Raw genomic sequence first — 18196 nt, forward strand, 5'->3', positions numbered from 1 at the left:
CCCCCCCCCCTGCAAGAATGCAGCAGACCCAAACAGTCGCACATCCTTTTATTTGGGTACACGGGGTCACTTGGGACCACTTACATGACAGGTCAGATTTACTGTGGTGCTCATCAGTACATGATTGTGGGTGGGCTGTCACACAGCCCGGACGGTGACAAACGCACGTTGGGCACCCTGTAATTCACATGTGCTGAGTCCATGTCACAGCCGAGACTACGCGCTGAGCTGCCGAGTGACAGAGAGGCACAGCATCTCAGCTGTGCTTCACAGGTCACACAAACTTGGAGAATGTTCAGTCCTTGCATAACTGTATGTGCGTTGCGGTCAAAGCAGCAGTTTGGTACCCCCTAGACCCGGGTTCGAGGCCAGGTGGGGTGACTGCTCTCGCCCTTCGCTACTGTGCGTTTGCATGTATATTACAGTGCATGTGTCTGTGTGTACGCCCTTGTTTGTGATCATGCTTCTGTGCTGAATGCATGGGCCTATTATGAGGTGACAGCCTCCAAAGGACACACCTCTTTCTGCTGTCTCTGGCTGGTTTGTAGAAAAACTCTGTCTTGGTTCAGCTGCTGTCCATACACATTGAATCCAAAGTGCTTTGGTTGACAGTGCTCTGTGTGAATGAAGGTGTTTAGAAAAGCAAAGCTGTGAATAAATTCAAACTTAAAAACAGAGCCTTACAGTTTAGATTGAATAGTTCCCCTGTTTGAGAATTACTGAGTGTTTCCACAGGTCTTTAGTGACATTATCACTAAATGACATCAGTATAGTGAACACATCACGGAACAGGTGCATGGTCTGGCATGGTTTGACTCAGATGTATCTGAATGTGTTGTGAGTGGCTCCACTAAATCTGTTAAATAGCCTAGCTCTTTAAAGAGTGTTTCCACACCCCATGTTAGGGCCCAGTATGACGGCCTTTAAAAGAGTCCTGGTTCCTGCTTTCCAGGTTGTTACCCCTGTCCTGGACCCAACATCAACCCCGTTGCCCTGGGTGACCGCTGGCTAGCCTATGCGGAGAACAAGGTAGGATGCCCATTTATCCCATAATGCTTTGCACATCCGCTTATTATCCTCCATGGCTGGCAGGGAAGCTGCTGAGAATTTAATATGAACAATAATAAAATGATTTTTCTTTTATTACAGTAGTGTAATCTGTCTAAGCCCAGAGACTTTTCAAAAAATGAAAAAATTGCCAGTGACAGTAGAATGGTGTTAGAAGAGTGATTTTGATAGAGTGTGTTACTTTGGAGAGCTTTTGAGGCTCATGTGACAGGCAGTAGAGGAGAGCTGTCTCCAGATGAGGTCTGGGCTATGGAAGAGACAGATGGGACAGAGTGTCAGGGTGCTGGGGTGCAGGGGTTTGGTTGGGGGAGGTGATGTACTGGAAGGACAGGAGAGGACCTCTTCAGGACCCTGGGCACCCAGTGGCCCTACTAATGCAGCCCCCCCCCCTTCCCAGATTGCATTATCTACCCCCCTTGCTAATTACTCTGGCTGAAAAATTTCGGAATAGCTGGTGCTTTATGATGTTGATGATGGCAGCACCCTTGTCTGTCCCTGTTCCTGTCCCCCTCTCACTCTCTTTAGCTGATCCGATGTCACCAGTCACGTGGTGGGGCTTGTGGGGACAATGCTCAGTCCTACACTGCCACCGTCATCAGTGCTGCTAAGGTGAGCCCCCCACCCCACACCCCACACCCCACTCCCCACTCCAAGTGCTTGGGTTGTGCGTACAAGGTAGTTGTTACAAAGAGCAACAGCAGTATCATCAATATCAACATTCCGCCATTTACATTTACATTTATTTATTTGGCAGATGCTTTTATCCAAAGCGACTTGCAAGTGAGGTATAATACAACACAGGCGAAAAACCATACAGAGTCAACAATATTAGGAGTACATTTTTAACTGCAGGTACAAATCACTGCACTGATATTATGGTGTGAGTGGAGTTGCACCTTAACATTGGTATCTGATTGGACATGTACATTAATACTGTACTTTGAGTGGAGATGTAGTGTAATTCTCTTTGATGGGAGGTGTACATTAATACTGTTCTGTGAAGCAGAGGCATTGGTTATTAGTGTTCTTAGAGTGGAGGTCTAGATTAGCACTGTGGTGGAGCTGCGGATTCTCAGCACAGGGGCTGCCCTCTGAGGTATGGGGGTTCAGGGGCTCCCCTTTCTGAGGAGTTGCTGTGTCCAGCAGCGCTGACCTTTTTGATGCCTCCCAGAGGACATTACTGTGCTGACGGGGACACGTAGTAGGTCTCTCCCCCGCCTTCAGAGGAAATTGGGTGATTTATCTGGTTCCCTAATGGATGATAGCAGGCAGTGTGAGAGCAGCACCATTAGCCCTAATGGTGATGCCCATCAGAGGTGGAGCGGCCAAGGCTACCAGAGAAAACCAGGTTAAAAAGCTGGGGCGTGGGGAGCCTGTCTGTCTCAGGCCCGCACCCTCATTTATAACCATACCTCTGCCTGTCTACCACGTGCCCCTGGGGCTGCTCCAGGGGGAACCCTCTGATTGGCTCCCCCCAGCCCCTTTAATCCAATAAGGACACAGGAGCACTTTGCGGGGCAAACAAGATATGTTTTATTAAAAGCTTTCAAGAGAGCGGAGCTTAAGGCCAATCCCCTGGACCCCTCTGCGTCCCCCTTATGGAGGCCCTCAGGAGGCTGAGCCACGCAGGGTCAGGCTGGCCATAAAGCCTGCTGTATTTGTAGTGGATGCATGGTGCTGCCTTAAGTGGGGCCTCCTCCCGGTTTGTGTTAATGGAGCGAGTGGCAGTGTGCATGCCTGGAGCCCAAGGGACCATAATTAGGCATTCAGGACTGGATGGGGCGTCAGTACTGCGTGGCGCCTGGCCCTTGTCGGGTCCTCTGCAGCAGCCCGCTTACAAGCCACTAACAGACCGTGCGTAAATCGCCCACCATCAATTATTAACAGGAGCGTTTACCTCCTAATTGATCAACACTAATGTGTTTTCTAATCACTGCAGGTTGAGTTTTTAGTGCTAATCAAAACAGTCTCCTATTGATCTGTGGGCAGGCCCTGCTGGCAGACAGCATGGGCCTGACGCAGCTGTGGTGGCTGCTCTTGCCTTGCTCTTGGAACGGAGCAGCATGTCATCATTTTCATCTTCATCATTATCATCATCATCATTAATGCTCAAACACCCAGCCCAGCTGACACTGCATGAACTGAGCTTGTGATGATGAATACATACATGGCCTCATTTTTTCAAATCACATGCTCCAGTCATTTTTGCAAACAGTTGTGAGGGTCTCACAGGTCCTGCTACAGTTTTGCTTCACTATAAACATATTGAATGTTAGCCATGGAGGCTGTTAGGATGGGGACCACTCCCCCCACCCCCCTAGCCTGTCTCATGCTCACTCTCCCTTTACATCTCTCTTATTCTCTCTGTCTCTCTGGCTCCTTATGTTATCCCCTCACCAATGGAGATTCTGACTGGCAGGTTAACATCATGTAGACAACACATCAATAGTAAGAGAAAAGTTAAAGGTGAAAGCAGCAATAGCATTAACAATAATGTAACAATACTGGCAGCAATACCAACAACAACTGCTGATTTCTTTTAGATCATGTGATATCCTCTCTGTCCCCTTCCCCCTGGATTTGAAGGATTTAAGAATTGACTGTCTTCCTCTCACCTTCTTGCCCCTTCTGGCCTGGCAGACACTGAAGTCGGGTTTGACAATGGTGGGGAAGGTGGTGACCCAGCTGGCAGGCACCCTACCCACGGGTGCATCGGAGGAGGAGGCCATGTCCCACAGCGGTATCCGTCGCTCTGCCCACGCCCCGGGGATCGTCACCATCGTTGACACCCTCACAGTGGGGGAGGGGCAGGTATGTGACATCCTCCACACGCCGGTCTCCAGAAGTAGGGGCGGGTCTGCAGGTCACCAACTGACAATGATGGGATTAGAAAAGATACTGCATATGTTGCAACAGACTCTCTTCTTTAAATGGAAGATCCTGTTTCTGCAGTACTAGACCTATAGTTACTTAACTGGAGGTCCACGTATTTAAGAGGTGACAAAAGCAGACGAGGGAACATGTATTCTTTAGAGACAAACTATCTCTGGTTGTTACTGTAGTCGTGGTGGTGGGTAGACTATTTTTTGAGGCGCTTTTAAATAGAGGTTCTTGTCATACTCTTGTACGATGTAATTTCCTTTCTAATTGATCTGGCTGTGGCGCTGCAGGACTATTTAAAACCCAAAGTAAAGTGGGCTAGTCAGTGTTTTTTCCAAATGTTTATTTTTAATAAAAAAAACTTTTGAATAGAAGGGACAGGAAAGGCTGTGTTTGAGACTGGTACCAATTCCTCTGGAAAGGGTAAAACCAAAACAAGGGGCCAAACAGATTCCCAGCAGAAACATTGCTGCTCTTTAAAGGTCACGTTGTCAGTCATCATTGTGTCATGAAGGAGAACCTTCCATTCCAGAGCACTGAGTCCCCGCCCTCTCAGTGCTCTCTCAAAGGGGGGTCAAGGTGAAACATGAACATTCCCATGCATCAATAATGCTTACCATTCTAGTTGCTGGAGCAAATTAGCATTTACTAAAACTTGCTTTCTTAGGCAAGTTCAAAAATATATTTTTATTTTATTATGCTGCTTAAATATTATGCTGCTTTGTGGATAACCAGAAGCTGCCTAACCAGATGCTGCTACTAGGCCTCCGTCTTCCGTGTTAGATCTTTAATGGAGTGTCAGGTTAACAGGCTTGTTTAAATTTCTCACACACACATAGGGCTTTACTCAAGGAGAACACTGAGTCAGGCTCAGGCTAAGTGTTGAAAAAACTACAGCTATGACCAATGAAAACAGACCTTTGGGGTTGTGGCTTGTTAAAAAAACTGTTATAATTTTAACCTTTTAATTTGCTATTAAGAGCAGAGTTATTCCCCAAGCATCAGTTCATCGGACCACACACATCACAGCAAATCAAAGGTGTGAGTTATTTTCCTACGGTATATATTTTTGCCGTTCAAACTGGCCACAATGCGTGTTATTTTTAAAGTAGAAATGGGACTTATAAATACATGGTTCTCAGAAGCTCCCTGCATCAGCAGAAACCTCACAGTGAGAGCAGTCTGTTCTGTGTTAAACACTGAGCTTTAGCCACTTCTTTCATATGGAACCGCCAAATCGGGCTCTGGGCGCCTTGCTCCATCGCCTCAGGGGTTGCCACAGAAGGGGCGGGGCATGCATGTCGACTCCGCCCCTCCCGGGTTCTGTCCATCTCTGTTGAAATGTGCCAGTGTGGCGATTGGGTCATGCCCACCCATGGGATCAATTGTACCCAGAGTCCTCTTCTCCTGACTGGGGAACAGCAGGGCCCACACCCTGTCACAGTTATGAGGAATAGAGTCCTCCACAGGCGGGGAGCTTTCTGGACAAAGACACAGGATAACAACAGGGGCCTTTTTTGCCCATTATATCACCTTCAGTGTCCCTGTGGGAGAAGCCAGGGGTGGGCTCTTTCCCCCAGCCCAGGGTATCCTGTGACAGGCTTACTCTCCAGGGGTAGCCCAGCACAAACAACAGGATGCCCCTATAGAGCAGCGCAGTCTGTAGCAAAGGGGGTCTGGTTTGTGTCAGTGGGCTGTTTTTTTGGACCAAACTGAACTTCTCTGTGGGAGCGTGGGACTGCTTTATGTTTGGGCTGGATCCTGTTAAAAGTGGTTCGGCCCTTAATGCAGAAACACAGGGAGATTTATCACCCTTCTACCCCTGTCGACTCACGCCTGGGCTTACTTATAATCTCTTCCATGGACAGAACTTAGTGGAGAGGCCACTGATCTGAGAACAGCCTGCTGTGAAGCTTGAGTGGGGTTAACGATGGGTGGTAGCATCACAGGCTGGTTTTGGGGCCTCTGTGATGGGTCTGTGAGGGGGATGCTGTGATTTTTCTGTGAGGGGAGCCCACTGTGAGGGGGATGCTGTGATTGGACTGTGAGGTGAGCCCACTGTGAGGGGGACGCTGTGATTGGTCTGTGGCGTGAGCCCTTTGTGAGGGGGATACTGTGAGGAACAGCTGGTGCTGGTTAGGCCTCTGTCTTCTTTGCAACTTTCGTACTACTTGGCTTGTCTCAATCTCATCTCGGGGAGAGTCACCTGACCCAGGACTGACATGTGCAGTGTGTCACGTGCACACACAGCGCATCACACACACATTGCCAGCTCATGATGTGTTATCTTTGTTAGGATTTGACAGAATGACAGAAAGCATTTTCACATATTCATACATATGGCTGCTTGCAGAATCAGTGCCAAATGGAGAGTACGAACAGCAGTTTCAGAGGATTCAAACCTTTGCACTGCTGGTTACAATCCTCATTGCTGTTTGTAATAAAAGTGTTTTTGTGTGCGTGTGTGTGTGTGTGTGTGCTTGGGCACACGTCTGTGTGTTTACAGGTTCTGGTCAGCGAGGACTCAGATGGGGAGGGCGTGGTTGCCCACTTTCCAGCACACGACAAGCCCATATCCTGTTTGGCCTTCAACCCGAGCGGTGAGTAAAGAGCATTGCCACACACACACACACACACACACACACACACACAAGCGGGGTTCTCTATTTTAAAACACTCATGACTCGAGAGTGCAACTTTGCACACACCTTTTCACAAGTAAGGTTACCCAAGTAGTCTGTGGCGTTTAAGAAGGACGGACAATAAACTCCCCCATTCCATTCATGTGGCCGTGCTTCAGTGGACCAGCTGTCCCACTAGCTCTGTGATGTGGGCAAGGTGTGTGCCACACTGTGGCGATAAGTCAGAGTGTTGGTTTCCTGCGGTTGGGCGTGGCACTCCTCCCTCCAGGCAGCGGTGACCTCATTAGCCATTGTTTCCACGCACTGGGCAGCTCTTGTATTTCAGCAGCCTTTGGTCCCTGCGGCATCCCTCTCCGCAGAGACGTGAGGGCGAACCTGCTGATGGCCCAGGTCCAGCTACTGACCCCCCAAAACCCCTTGAGCGGTCAAGGCTCACTTACATCCCACTTACATCTCACACGCATGAAAGAGCTCTCGTGGTTTTGCGTAACAGTGGGATGGAAAATCAGGAGGTCAGACCCACAATTCATCGGACGAGTGTTGTCCACATCACAACATGGTTGAGCCAGTAAAAACACCAGGTAACTTCACCTTCTGCACACTCTGAAAGGGTGCCAAAACTATCTGTAGTGTTGTGCTGGACAGCATTGGTGGAACTGGACTCCAGGCGTCCCCGTGACTGCTGGTAATTCTGTTTTTCTGAATAAATTCAAGCATGTCCAACAAATCAGTCTGTCGTGTGGGATGTCTCAGGTGAAGAGTGGGCCTCCTGTGGAGGACCTGTCTGTACCTGCAGCCTGACCTGAGTGGACATTGTGCGTGCCCGCCCTAGGGGGCGCTGTTGCTTTAGCTTAGCCTTGGGATCTGCAGCTGGCCTTTGAGCCGAAAGTCTGCGTGTGGCTGGAATGCGAGGAGGTGAGTCAGAATGAGTCAGTGTCCCAGTGGCCTCACGCTCTCATTGTGTCTCTCAGTGAGCTCAGAACGCCGCTGACAGCGCAGCAAGATGGTGCTGAGGAATGCAGAAGATAGTGAAGGTCCTCCTGTCTGCATCCCTTGGTGGGATTACCTCAGTTGCTTCTTTAAGGCTTCATTTTCACCCTCACACATCAGTTACCTGCAGAACAGTCACCATTTTACAATGCATTATGCTCTGTTTTATCCCTGTCTTACCCAGAGCGCCTTGCATGGCTCACAGCTCTCACATGTTAGCCATTTGTGCAGCTGGATATTTACTGAGGCACTTTGGGTTAAGTGCCTTGCCCAAGGGTACAAAAGAAGTCCATTTTGAAAGCTACCATTAACAAAGCTAACATTTCAAACTTAACTGCCTGCAAGGCAACAGTTTGTGCACATTGGGTCATGCTGACAGATGATTGAACAGCTTCTATAACATGGATTTTGCCAGTGGAGGGCAGTCACATTTGGGTGCGTTTCCACTGGAGAGTTTCCTTCGTGTCAGGGTTTCACTGTGCCTCTCCTTAAGGGACAAGAGGGCTTTGAGATCAGCCTGGTGCACTTGCATTGAGCAGCCTCCACACGGCTTGATTTAGATAACAGCAGGTCACTGTAAACTTCAAAAGCTTAACCTTCCAGCTGTCAGGTCAGAGTGAAATAATGGGACGTGTCTGTTGCCACCTCACTCCACATGCATGCAGAGATACACAAACACACATACACACACTCTTTCTATCTCACATACACACACACGTGTATAAATACTCACACGCGTGTATATACTTTCACATGCACACGCACACGCACACACACACACAAATACACATACAGTGTGTGAGGGAACACGGTTCCCCCTCAGCGATGCCCTGGTGCAGTTCAGTCGGGACCAGCAGGGCGGCAAGGCACGGGAGTTCCAGCTGATTAAAACCAAGCCTGTGTGTGTGTGTGCGCATGTGAGAGTGTTTGAGAGAGGACTGCAGACTGTGGGCTAGCTGTTGAGCAGACTGTGGTGTCAGAGGATCCTTTACAGTGGTGTAATTAAAGGATGCTGCCTAGTGTCTCCATCCACAGCTGCAACCAGTTTGTTTTTCAGCCTATTCCTTCACTTGTTTATTAGCCGTGACTCTGAGGTTGAAATGAAACAAATATTTGAAAGGGAGGGGGCGGAGCTGTGTTAGTGCTTGGTGTGGTCAGGGGTGGACACTCCCAGTCTTTAATTCCTCTCAGTCACACCACAGATACAGCCCAGGCTAGCTCAGTGCTGTGGCACAGGGGAGGGTCTGAGAGCCGCTGTCACAGCCAGAGCCTGGGTTTACCCTATGCCCTCCATTGTAGGAGTTACTCTGAATTGACTGTCTCCTGCCACTATAGCCCTGCCCACACCAAAAGCACTGGCCAAGCTACAGCCCTCTTCTGTCATTTTAGGTTGCAGTGGCAGTGGAGTGAGCAGCATTCTCTTCTGAATGGCCATGACAACCACACATGTGCGCACACACACATGCAGCACTCATTCAGTGGGAAATAAGAGCTGTCTTCAGAGAGTTCCCAGTGAGTGTGCTGTTTCTGTGCTGTCTGTCATTTGGATCTGTTTCCCCTTTTCATTTCCCTGCTTTTTCACCATCTAATTTAGCCAGATGGATACTCGCATTTGCATTAATGTGACAAGGCAGCGGGGCATGTGAATAGCAGCAAGGGATTACATAGATGTTTCCTTTTTATAAGCATTAGTGAAATTCAGTTTAACATTAGTTAATACACATGCATATAGATACGCTGACAGATGACTGATGTTTATATACATACACTGAGGTGTATATTTTTCAGAAATGTCTGTTATTTGTGTAATGTTTGCTGAATTTGTTGGATCTTTCAGCAGTCTCGCGTTGGGTGTCTCATCCATGTACACGCGAGGTTTGAGTATGTGAGCAGCTTTGCTTTAGACCCTCTGTTATGGCTCCCAGTGCATGAGGCATACTGAATAAACACATGTTTATTTGTGCAGAACCACCCGGCTCTGTCTCTGCACTCAGAAATGCAAGCCCAGCGCTTTTCAGAACCCTTCTGAGGTCCCCCCTTCTAACCATGCTCAGTTCAACCAGTTTTGAATTTCATCTAGAAGTTCTTTTGTTTATTGATACTTGTCCCTTGTCATGTAATTGTGTTTTCTCGGAGCTGTGTCTTTGACAGTGTTTGGAGCTGGTTTGTAGATGCGCTAGCATGCTTTGGAAAGCCACATCGGGCCATTTGTTCAAGGGGCCGAAACACTGAGCACTGAGCCCGCTATTTTTAACACCTTTCAAGGTGGTGAAATAGGAAAAAAAGAACATCCCAGGAAACTGTGCCAAGCACCCACATCCAGATCAGACAGACATTGCTGTCCAGATCTTCCCGAAAATGTGCTGGAAAACGTCTGCCCACGTCGACACTTCCTCCCGTGTGGAATCAAGGCCATCCCACACAGAGTGCAGACTGTCTCTGTGTGCGCTGTTTACGTTGGAAGGCTCCTTTCCCAGGGAGCGACGTCATGGCCCTCGCCTCTGAAGCTGCTCGCTGTGGTCGCGCTAATCGCAGTCCCGCTAGCTTCCATTCGGAACGTCAGACACATCAGGGTGAGACCATAAATAACAGCCTGTTTCAAAGGGGGGACCTTCGGTGATCTAACGCTTTCTAAACGAATGGCATGGATGTTTGAAAGGCAGAAGACGCTGACCTATCTGCCAGCGTAGCAAAGACTTCACAGCATGAAGTAGTTAACCAGACTCTCCTAAATATCAAAGACTACATTTAAAATGAGGGATTGTAAGACGCTGTTTGCTTGCTGAGAAAGGATTACCGTTTTCATTAGCTTTTTGTGTCGTCAGGGTCTTACCAGCTGATTGTGGTTCAGCAGTTTGTTTGGGTTTAAAACATGAGTGATTCTATGCTGCTTTGAGAAGGCCTCAGCACATTAGAGGCAAAGAAAGATTCACTTTGTGCTGCACAAAGAAGGTGAGTGAACTGGAAGAGAAACGTACATTCAGTCTTGACACTGAAGTCTTGGAATATTTCTCTTTGGATTTGTCCATTTGTGTGTAACATTCATGTGAAATAAAGATGGCACTTATGCCACTGAGGCCCAGAGTAACTGACACCCAGAATCACTGAGGCTCTGTGTTGAATCCCAGAGTAACTGAATCCATGAGTCATTGAATTGCAAAGTAAATGAATCACTGAGAACCCTGAGTCACTGAATCTCAGAGTCTCTGATTCCCTGAATCACTGAACCCCAGTCCCACCGAGCCCTAGAGTCAAGGACTTGGCCCTTTGATCGCTGTTCCACCAAGTCACTGCTTTTTGAAAGTGGCACGTCCAAGCCGTATAAAAAAAAAAAAAATCAAACACGTTTTAACATTAAACTAATTACTGCCTCCTGGCCAGGAAAGTACTTCTCAGTCTATTAATATCTGAAAACTCACCGGTGGTCCAGCCAAGGATCAGATCCAAACACATTCTCCTCAGTTACACTTGACTGTAGTTCAAATTAACCATAGGTACATCTTTCCCTAACTCTCTTCCTTGTTCTCTGATGCTGGGGCTGAGCACTACAGTTTGGAGTTAAGACTGCCCTGCAGCAGCATCCTGCCATGTATTAGGTGGACCTCAGATCCTGGGGTGGCGTGCATACCAGCCCAGAGGCATACAGAGCAAGTTGGTCATACAGGCTACAATCTGTGTTGCCCCTATGGGTGTGGAGGTGTTTCGACAGTTTCTATCCCACCATAATGGGACCTCGGTCATACATCTGGGACGGGGAGGGTGGGAGAGCTCTTGCTCTTTGATTGGAGGTAAAATGCCCCCCTCCCCCCTCCCCCCGCCAAAAAAAAAAAAAAAAAACTCCCTTCCTTTTGACCATTGGGATATTAAAGGTTGAGTCTGTAGAAGTTCCCGGTTTTTCTGTTAAAGATTAACAAGTTGTTGACCGCACAGTGACCCAGGTGGTGTGCTGTTGCCCCAGGCTTGGGGGGGGGGATGGGGGCCCTGTCTCTATGGTGACAGGGAGGGTGGCTTCGTGTTTGAGTGGTCGAAACGGATGGTTTTGATGTGTGGGCGAGGCTGCTGCAAGCGCTGCCCTTGCCTCAGTTCCCTCAACTCCATAAACACCTCGAAAAGCTCAGCGGGGCTTCAGGGTTGGGCTTTGGAGCCAGGTCGGACGACGGCAAGGGCACGCAACCCTGACTTCTGCTTTTATTTGTTTGATCAGAGGTACGTGACGCTCACAGACTAAGAGAAATTAGTCCGATTTCCCCCGTGGCCTTCTGTTAGGCCTTTCACCCTCATATGTTTATAATTTGAGATTTCCTTGTTTTTAGAGCTCTTCAGCCAACTGTTGTTAATTAAAAAAGAAGGGGGGGGCCTTTTGTTCAGGCCTCCACACTGTCGAGTGAGAGGCACTTCCGACGCAGGCCTCACTGCTGGCTGCATCTGCTGGGATCCTGCAGTGAGATCTGGTCACCCGCATCTCAACTAAAACATCCTGCCCGTATCAACGAGACATAGCAGATGTTTTCTGTTTACGGGTTCAGAAACTCGTGACAGAAAGACTGCAACAGAGCAAAAAAAAAGCAAAAAAAATCCAAAGAAGCACAGCCATCTTTTCATTCACCCGGAGACATGGTATTTATGGAAATGATTATATTACTTGCTTGTATCCATGCGTGCACACGTCTCACACACATGGTAAATTAGAGGTTCTCACTTCAGCCCCGTGCCAGCACTTTTTTATGCTTTCCCAAAACGCAGTAAATAACACCTCTGCTCAGGGGACGAGGTGTTATAAATAGGATGTGTCGAGCCGTCGATACCTTTTCCAAGTTCCTAAAATTTTTACGGCGGCCAGCCGGCACGGAAAAGGGCCACAGTTTTTAATGCAGTTACTGCAGGACTGACCGACTGACGCCTTGCTGCGCGGCCGCAGAAACCCCCAGCGCCAGGCCCCCCCCCCCCTTTCTCCTCGCTCCCCCGGCTTCAGAGGATGGTGCGTACTGTTGGCTAGCGCCCTTCCCGCGGAGCTGGCTGCGCCTCAGCTGTCAAACCGAGGGCGATGGAGCGCCCGAACGGGAGAGAGAGGGAAGAGAGGAAGCTCCCAGATAAACATACAGCAGCGCCTAAACTCCTAATCACTCTGCACTTCCGTCTGCAGCCTCTGTAATTACAAGGCGCTCTCTCCTGTGTACTCTTGGGCTGACGCAAATGGTCCATGCAGCTTGGCACCTCATTTTCGGAGGCATGGGTGGTGGGGGTGTTCACTTATAGGCGGCTGGGCAGATGGTCCATTGGCATGGCGAGAATAGCGGGTCACCGTTTGATTCCATGCCTGCTTTTCCCATGCCCAGGCCCTAACCACCCGAAAAGAGGCTGGTGTTGATTGGTCCGAAGCGAGTGTGGAAAAAACAACAGGCTTTAAATCACGAGGGTTGCAGATGAGCTTGGATGGGGTGCCCTTCCCTCCCTCTCTGCCCTTACACACGTGTTGCAAGCTCCTTTTAATCCTATGCCATCCAAACCTCCACTGCACACTCAACAAACCGCCCAATAAAGACTTCCCACTAATTAAACCCTACTGCGCCCTCAACATGAAAGGTCCAGAAGAGCAGAATTACTAATTATTTTTGCATTAAATTATGGCTGCGAGATTTAGAAGACACAGGCTAAATTCTGCATTTCTTTGCTTGTTTTGAGATAATTGCATTTTGCTTTTGTAGGAGTGTTCAGCCACTGTTAGGATTTTACGTTTTGCATAAAAACTGTCGCATTTTCATAGACAGTAAGTATAGATTTTGGCTGATTTTGGTGTGGTTTGCCAAGCGTGCTGTTTACAGTAAGAGCTGCAGTTGCTGCCATTTAAGTAACTTCAAATAAAACGGAGAGATAAGTTGCCCTGTCATCAAAGGCCGCGCATCAGCTTGGCTGCAGTCGTGTTTACAACAGATCCCTGCCTGTTGAGGCTCCTATTGGATGACTGGGATTGTGGGTAAAAGAGTCATAGCACAGATGATGTGTTTCACAGATAATGGCTTGGGGGTCTCTAGTTGTTCTGTGTTGTAAACAGGGCCTGGATGCAGGATGTAACGTTACTCTAAAACATACCAGCTCCTATTTAACATTTATTGTGCATTGCATTGTCAGTGGGTCAGGATTTTAAGAATGAATGTGTGTTTCCTTCCCCTCAGGGATGCTGCTGGTGACAGCTGACACGCAGGGCCATGACTTCCACGTCTTTCAGATCCTGACTCACCCGTGGGCCTCGTCCCAGAGCGCTGTTCACCACCTCTACACGCTGCATCGAGGGGAGACTGAAGCCAAGGTAGGGTCGAGGGGGGATGCCTATATACTCTGCATTGGGTCATGAGACTCCTCCTCTTTCACCCAGAGACCCTACCTTGCTCAACTGTGTCCCCTGCCTCCTTCCCTTAAGATTCGGCCTCCTCACCATGTGACCCTGCCTCCTTCTGTTAGGCCCTGCTCCTTTACCATGAGCCCCTGCCCTTCTCTGTTTCTCCGCATCCCAAACCTTATGCTGTCGCTCACAGGAGGTTGTGACTTGGAACATGCCTGTTAGGGACAGCTTGTGAAAATAACATAAAATCTTTAAAAAAAGAACTTTAAAAAATTGTAAACATGCCACCCCTGGCCCTCCACTTCCATCTCTTATCTTTGTATGTTAGTGTGTTGAGTGAATCTGAACTATTACACTGCAGCGCTGCAATGTTTGAGCTTTTCAGGGCCACCCAGCGCTGTAATGTTTACGGTGACTGTGGAGATGAGTGCTAAGGAGGTGGCTTTCATCTTCCCCGTGCCTCCCTGTGTTTTCCAAACACTGTCAGGAGAGCCAGCCTGGGACGCTTTGAGGAGCACAGCTCTGTGAAAGCCTCGCTTTCTGTGGACGTAGCACCTGGAGAGAGACAATCCGTTGTGTGGTGTCCTTTCCACAGCTCCGCTAAGACGCATGATAAATGGTGTGCGTTAAAAAATAAATGTACAGGGAGCTGCTCAAAGCGGTGCGGTGATTGATTAGTGGGGTCATCTGATACAAGAGGACTTTTCTGTGTCATTTAGCACAAGGCAAAGCCTCCTTCACAGCTGTGCAATTGCACTGCCATTCCAGATTGTTCTATTGCTGGGCAGAACAAATACAGAAAACAAAAACAGAAACAGTGGAATAAAATTGGTTCCTAGTGATTTCAGAGGATGTAACTGGTTCATGCTTTTGATGGGTAGTGGCTAATTACCACAGCTGTTTTTAGTTGGGATGACATTGTTTTGGTATTGCACCCCCACCAAGTTAAGATTGAGTTTCAGCAGAGCTTTCTGTGAGAAACGTAATCATTATCTTCTGTTGGCAAGGTTCTGCTTCTTTTCCTGTGGCACGAAGACAGTTTTTATAGCTCTGTTTTGCTTTTAGGGGAGGGGCAAAGACATGCACACACCCATGTACACTAGGTCATTCAGGTAAGCTCCACCCATATCACGTACAGGTGATTGAATAAACCCCACCCACGATGGATACCAGTTGCGCGTGCATTGGTGTGAGTGAACACCCAGAGAAGAGCTTGCAAAGCAAACTGGGTATTGCTTTGGTCCCTGGGTCCAAACACATTCTTTTATTAAATACTATATATATTTTTATGTGTATATATACGCTATATATTGGCCCAAGATAATTTGTCCTCTGAATCATTGGGTGAGTTCGAAGATAAGTGGTAATGTTTTAATGTAATAATGGCCCAAGTGACCAGGCATGTCTACCCTAACATCCTTTAGTAAATTCTAAAGGTAGTCCTTCTACCTAGTAGTCCTGTAATTCTAGTAGTCCTGTAATATATTGCTGTTGTACAGAGAGCTGTGGCTTTCCAGGAAGTTACATTACCTTTTCTCACACTAAGCTTTAACTACTTTTTGTTGGCTGAGCACAGTATGCTAACGGTCCCAGTCGCCTCCCTGCTGCCTCCCCACTCCATCCCATTCTACTCCCGAAAACCCTGCTTCTGTCACCTTCACTAGGTCCCTGGAGGTTGCACGTTTGACACCCAGGGGGACACATAGCTGTTTAAGCTCTGAGCAGGGCACTGAACCTGCAGGCTCAAGTCCAAGCTGGAGATACAGAAACACACGCACGTGCACTAACATACCCACTCTCTTACACAATCATATACGCATAGACACACTGGTGCACAGTCACACACAAATATGTATACACATCCAGCACAGAGCTCATGTTCTTATTAATGTCAAAAACACAGTTTCACGGTGACCAAGTCTGAATGGACAACATCCAGTAGGTCTTATGAGAGCTTAGATTGTCTAAATGCCTAAATGTTACCTCCAGGATGTGTTTGACGAAAGGGTTCTGGATTCAGGCACCCTAAATCACCCCAATCCTAAAACGCCGTTCCCCCCATTAGGAATATCCCTCCATGTGAGCAGACTCCACCACTCTAGGGCACAAGGAATACATGGATGTACATGTTGGAGGGATGCACAATGAAGAAGCAAGCTTTTTTTCATTGTGCCATGAACAGCTGCTGTGATTGAAATGGGTGTATGAATAAAAAACCAGGACAGAGGACTAGCCATAGATAAGCAGTAGGGAGAGTGAGCAGTGAGACAGACGACAGGGTACTGCTAAACTAAAGGCAGAATGTTGCATTCCTCCTGCTCCTCATATAGGCCTTCTCTCTTTATGTGAGATGCAGACATGAATGCACATGCTGAAAGAGAGATGGAGAGAGGGAGGGGGCTGTGGGAGGGTTTTCTCTCTGCAGCTGGCTGCCTTAAGAGCCTGTGATATACAGCCTGACATCACTCCTGGAGCCGAGAGGGGTGTCTCTGATGAGAGGTGACTCTGACCCCACCACGGACAGAGGGGCGTCCAGTGGAAAACATGCAGTGGCCGATGGGGCGGGGCATGCCCGCCCAGGCCGTGCAGCGGACCTGGTTAATTAGTTACTGACTGAGGGCTGTTTTGCAGCCTGTCCTCACTCCGACTTTGATCTAACATGGTAAACAGGCAGAAATTGGCCTGAAAGCGAACTTATCTGAAGCAGAGCAAACACGAGCACTGAGGGTGCCGGTGGGCCTGTGGGTGACCTCAGGTGGAACAGGTAAATAAGCCTGGCTGATAAGGAGAGCTGCCTGCGGGTACCACTCACTGTAAACTACAGCACGCCAGCCGAGAGGGGTCACGCTACTCGCCTCTGTGTTTTTAACTCATTACTGCAATGCCACTCAGGGCCAGCATAGCGTGTCCCTGACAGAGGTAACAGCAGGGACATTCTGAGCATGTACCTGATTGACAGCACCGCTCCGCTGTCCTTCTGAGTGTACAGGCAGGAAGTGGGCACGTTTTGATTTTGGTTTCTGATGTCTTTCACCTGATTACTGAGCACATTTAGGTGTGTAAAGCTAAGGTAGAGGTTACATAGCACTGAGCGGTGCTGGGTTTGCATGCAGAAATACCTCAGATACACCCTGACAGGTATTAACTCATCTCCGCTCACCCAGTAAGGGACCCTTGGTGGAGTTGCAAGGGATGTGGCATTGACTGTAATTGGCCCAGGCAGTTACACTGTGAGTCTTTGATTGGCCCAGGCACTTACACTGTGAGATGTAGCATGGCAGAGGTATATGGGGTGCTTGGTACATAACTGCCTGTACAGGTGAAGAATTGGGGTGCAAGGCTTGTACCCCCTCTCCACTCTGCCCAGTCTGGATCTCCCCTCTGCCTTCATTCCTGTGCTGTGTCTGCCATATTTTGGGATTAGATCTACTGTATTTTTACAAGTGGGCAGGCTCTGGTACTGTGCACATTACATACAAGCATGCTCATTCTATGCCAACTCACTTTTCTTCAGTACATTTCTGCCTGTCAAGAAGAAAAAGTAGGCCACTGCATTCTGGGCAAGCCAGCTAATTTGGAGAAATGAAAAATGCCAAAAAAGCCCAAAGGGTTTGATGTGTGAGATGGATGTGCTCACCGCCTGTCCCTTCTTGCAGGTCCAGGACATCTGCTTCAGCCACGACTGCCGCTGGGTGGTGATCAGCACACTGCGCGGCACCTCGCACGTCTTTCCCATCAACCCCTATGGCGGGCCGCCGTGTGCGCGCACACACATGTCTCCGCGCGTGGTGAACCGTGTCAGCCGCTTCCAGAAGAGCGCGGGGCTGGAGGAGATGGAGCAGGAGCTGAGCAGCAAGCAGGGCGGCCGCTGCAGCCCTGTTCCCACGCATGGCCTGTCCAGCAGCCCCTCGGGCTCCCCGCTGCACGGTCAGTCTGTCATGCATGCATATACACCCCCAACATACACCCGTACATACACACATACATATACATACTCACGCACTCGTATATACATGCACATGTATGTACATATATAGCCTTTATGCGCACATATATACACTGACTTACACACACTCTCTTTCTTATAGGGCAGTGATTGAGGGTCTGATGTTCTGAGCAGGATGCTGGTTAAGATGAGTGGACAGGGTGAATGAGGTAGAGGAGCTGCTTCGTGCTTTTCTCCCACACTGGGGACACTACTGGGATAAAGACTCCACTGAAATGGCAGCTTTGGCCCATTGAAGGGTTACTGGAGTCACCTGGACTGGCCTTGTCA

At 48.6% G+C, this 18196-nt stretch overlaps 1 protein-coding gene across 3 annotated transcripts in view; it reads left to right on the plus strand.

The window, feature by feature from the left end:
- The window catches only part of bcas3 (BCAS3 microtubule associated cell migration factor), a 201106-nt gene that overhangs the window by 28660 nt on the left and 154250 nt on the right, over positions 1–18196 (plus strand). For all 3 annotated transcript variants that reach the window (XM_036536602.1, XM_036536603.1, XM_036536604.1), the window contains exons 10-15: positions 953–1029; positions 1594–1677; positions 3709–3879; positions 6455–6548; positions 13754–13887; positions 17577–17847. In XM_036536602.1, the coding sequence (XP_036392495.1) occupies positions 953–1029; positions 1594–1677; positions 3709–3879; positions 6455–6548; positions 13754–13887; positions 17577–17847 (831 nt within the window). The remainder of the gene's footprint in view (positions 1–952; positions 1030–1593; positions 1678–3708; positions 3880–6454; positions 6549–13753; positions 13888–17576; positions 17848–18196) is intronic.

The sequence above is a fragment of the Megalops cyprinoides genome, chromosome 9, assembly GCF_013368585.1.
Source record: "Megalops cyprinoides isolate fMegCyp1 chromosome 9, fMegCyp1.pri, whole genome shotgun sequence".
NCBI classification, from domain to species: domain Eukaryota; kingdom Metazoa; phylum Chordata; class Actinopteri; order Elopiformes; family Megalopidae; genus Megalops; species Megalops cyprinoides.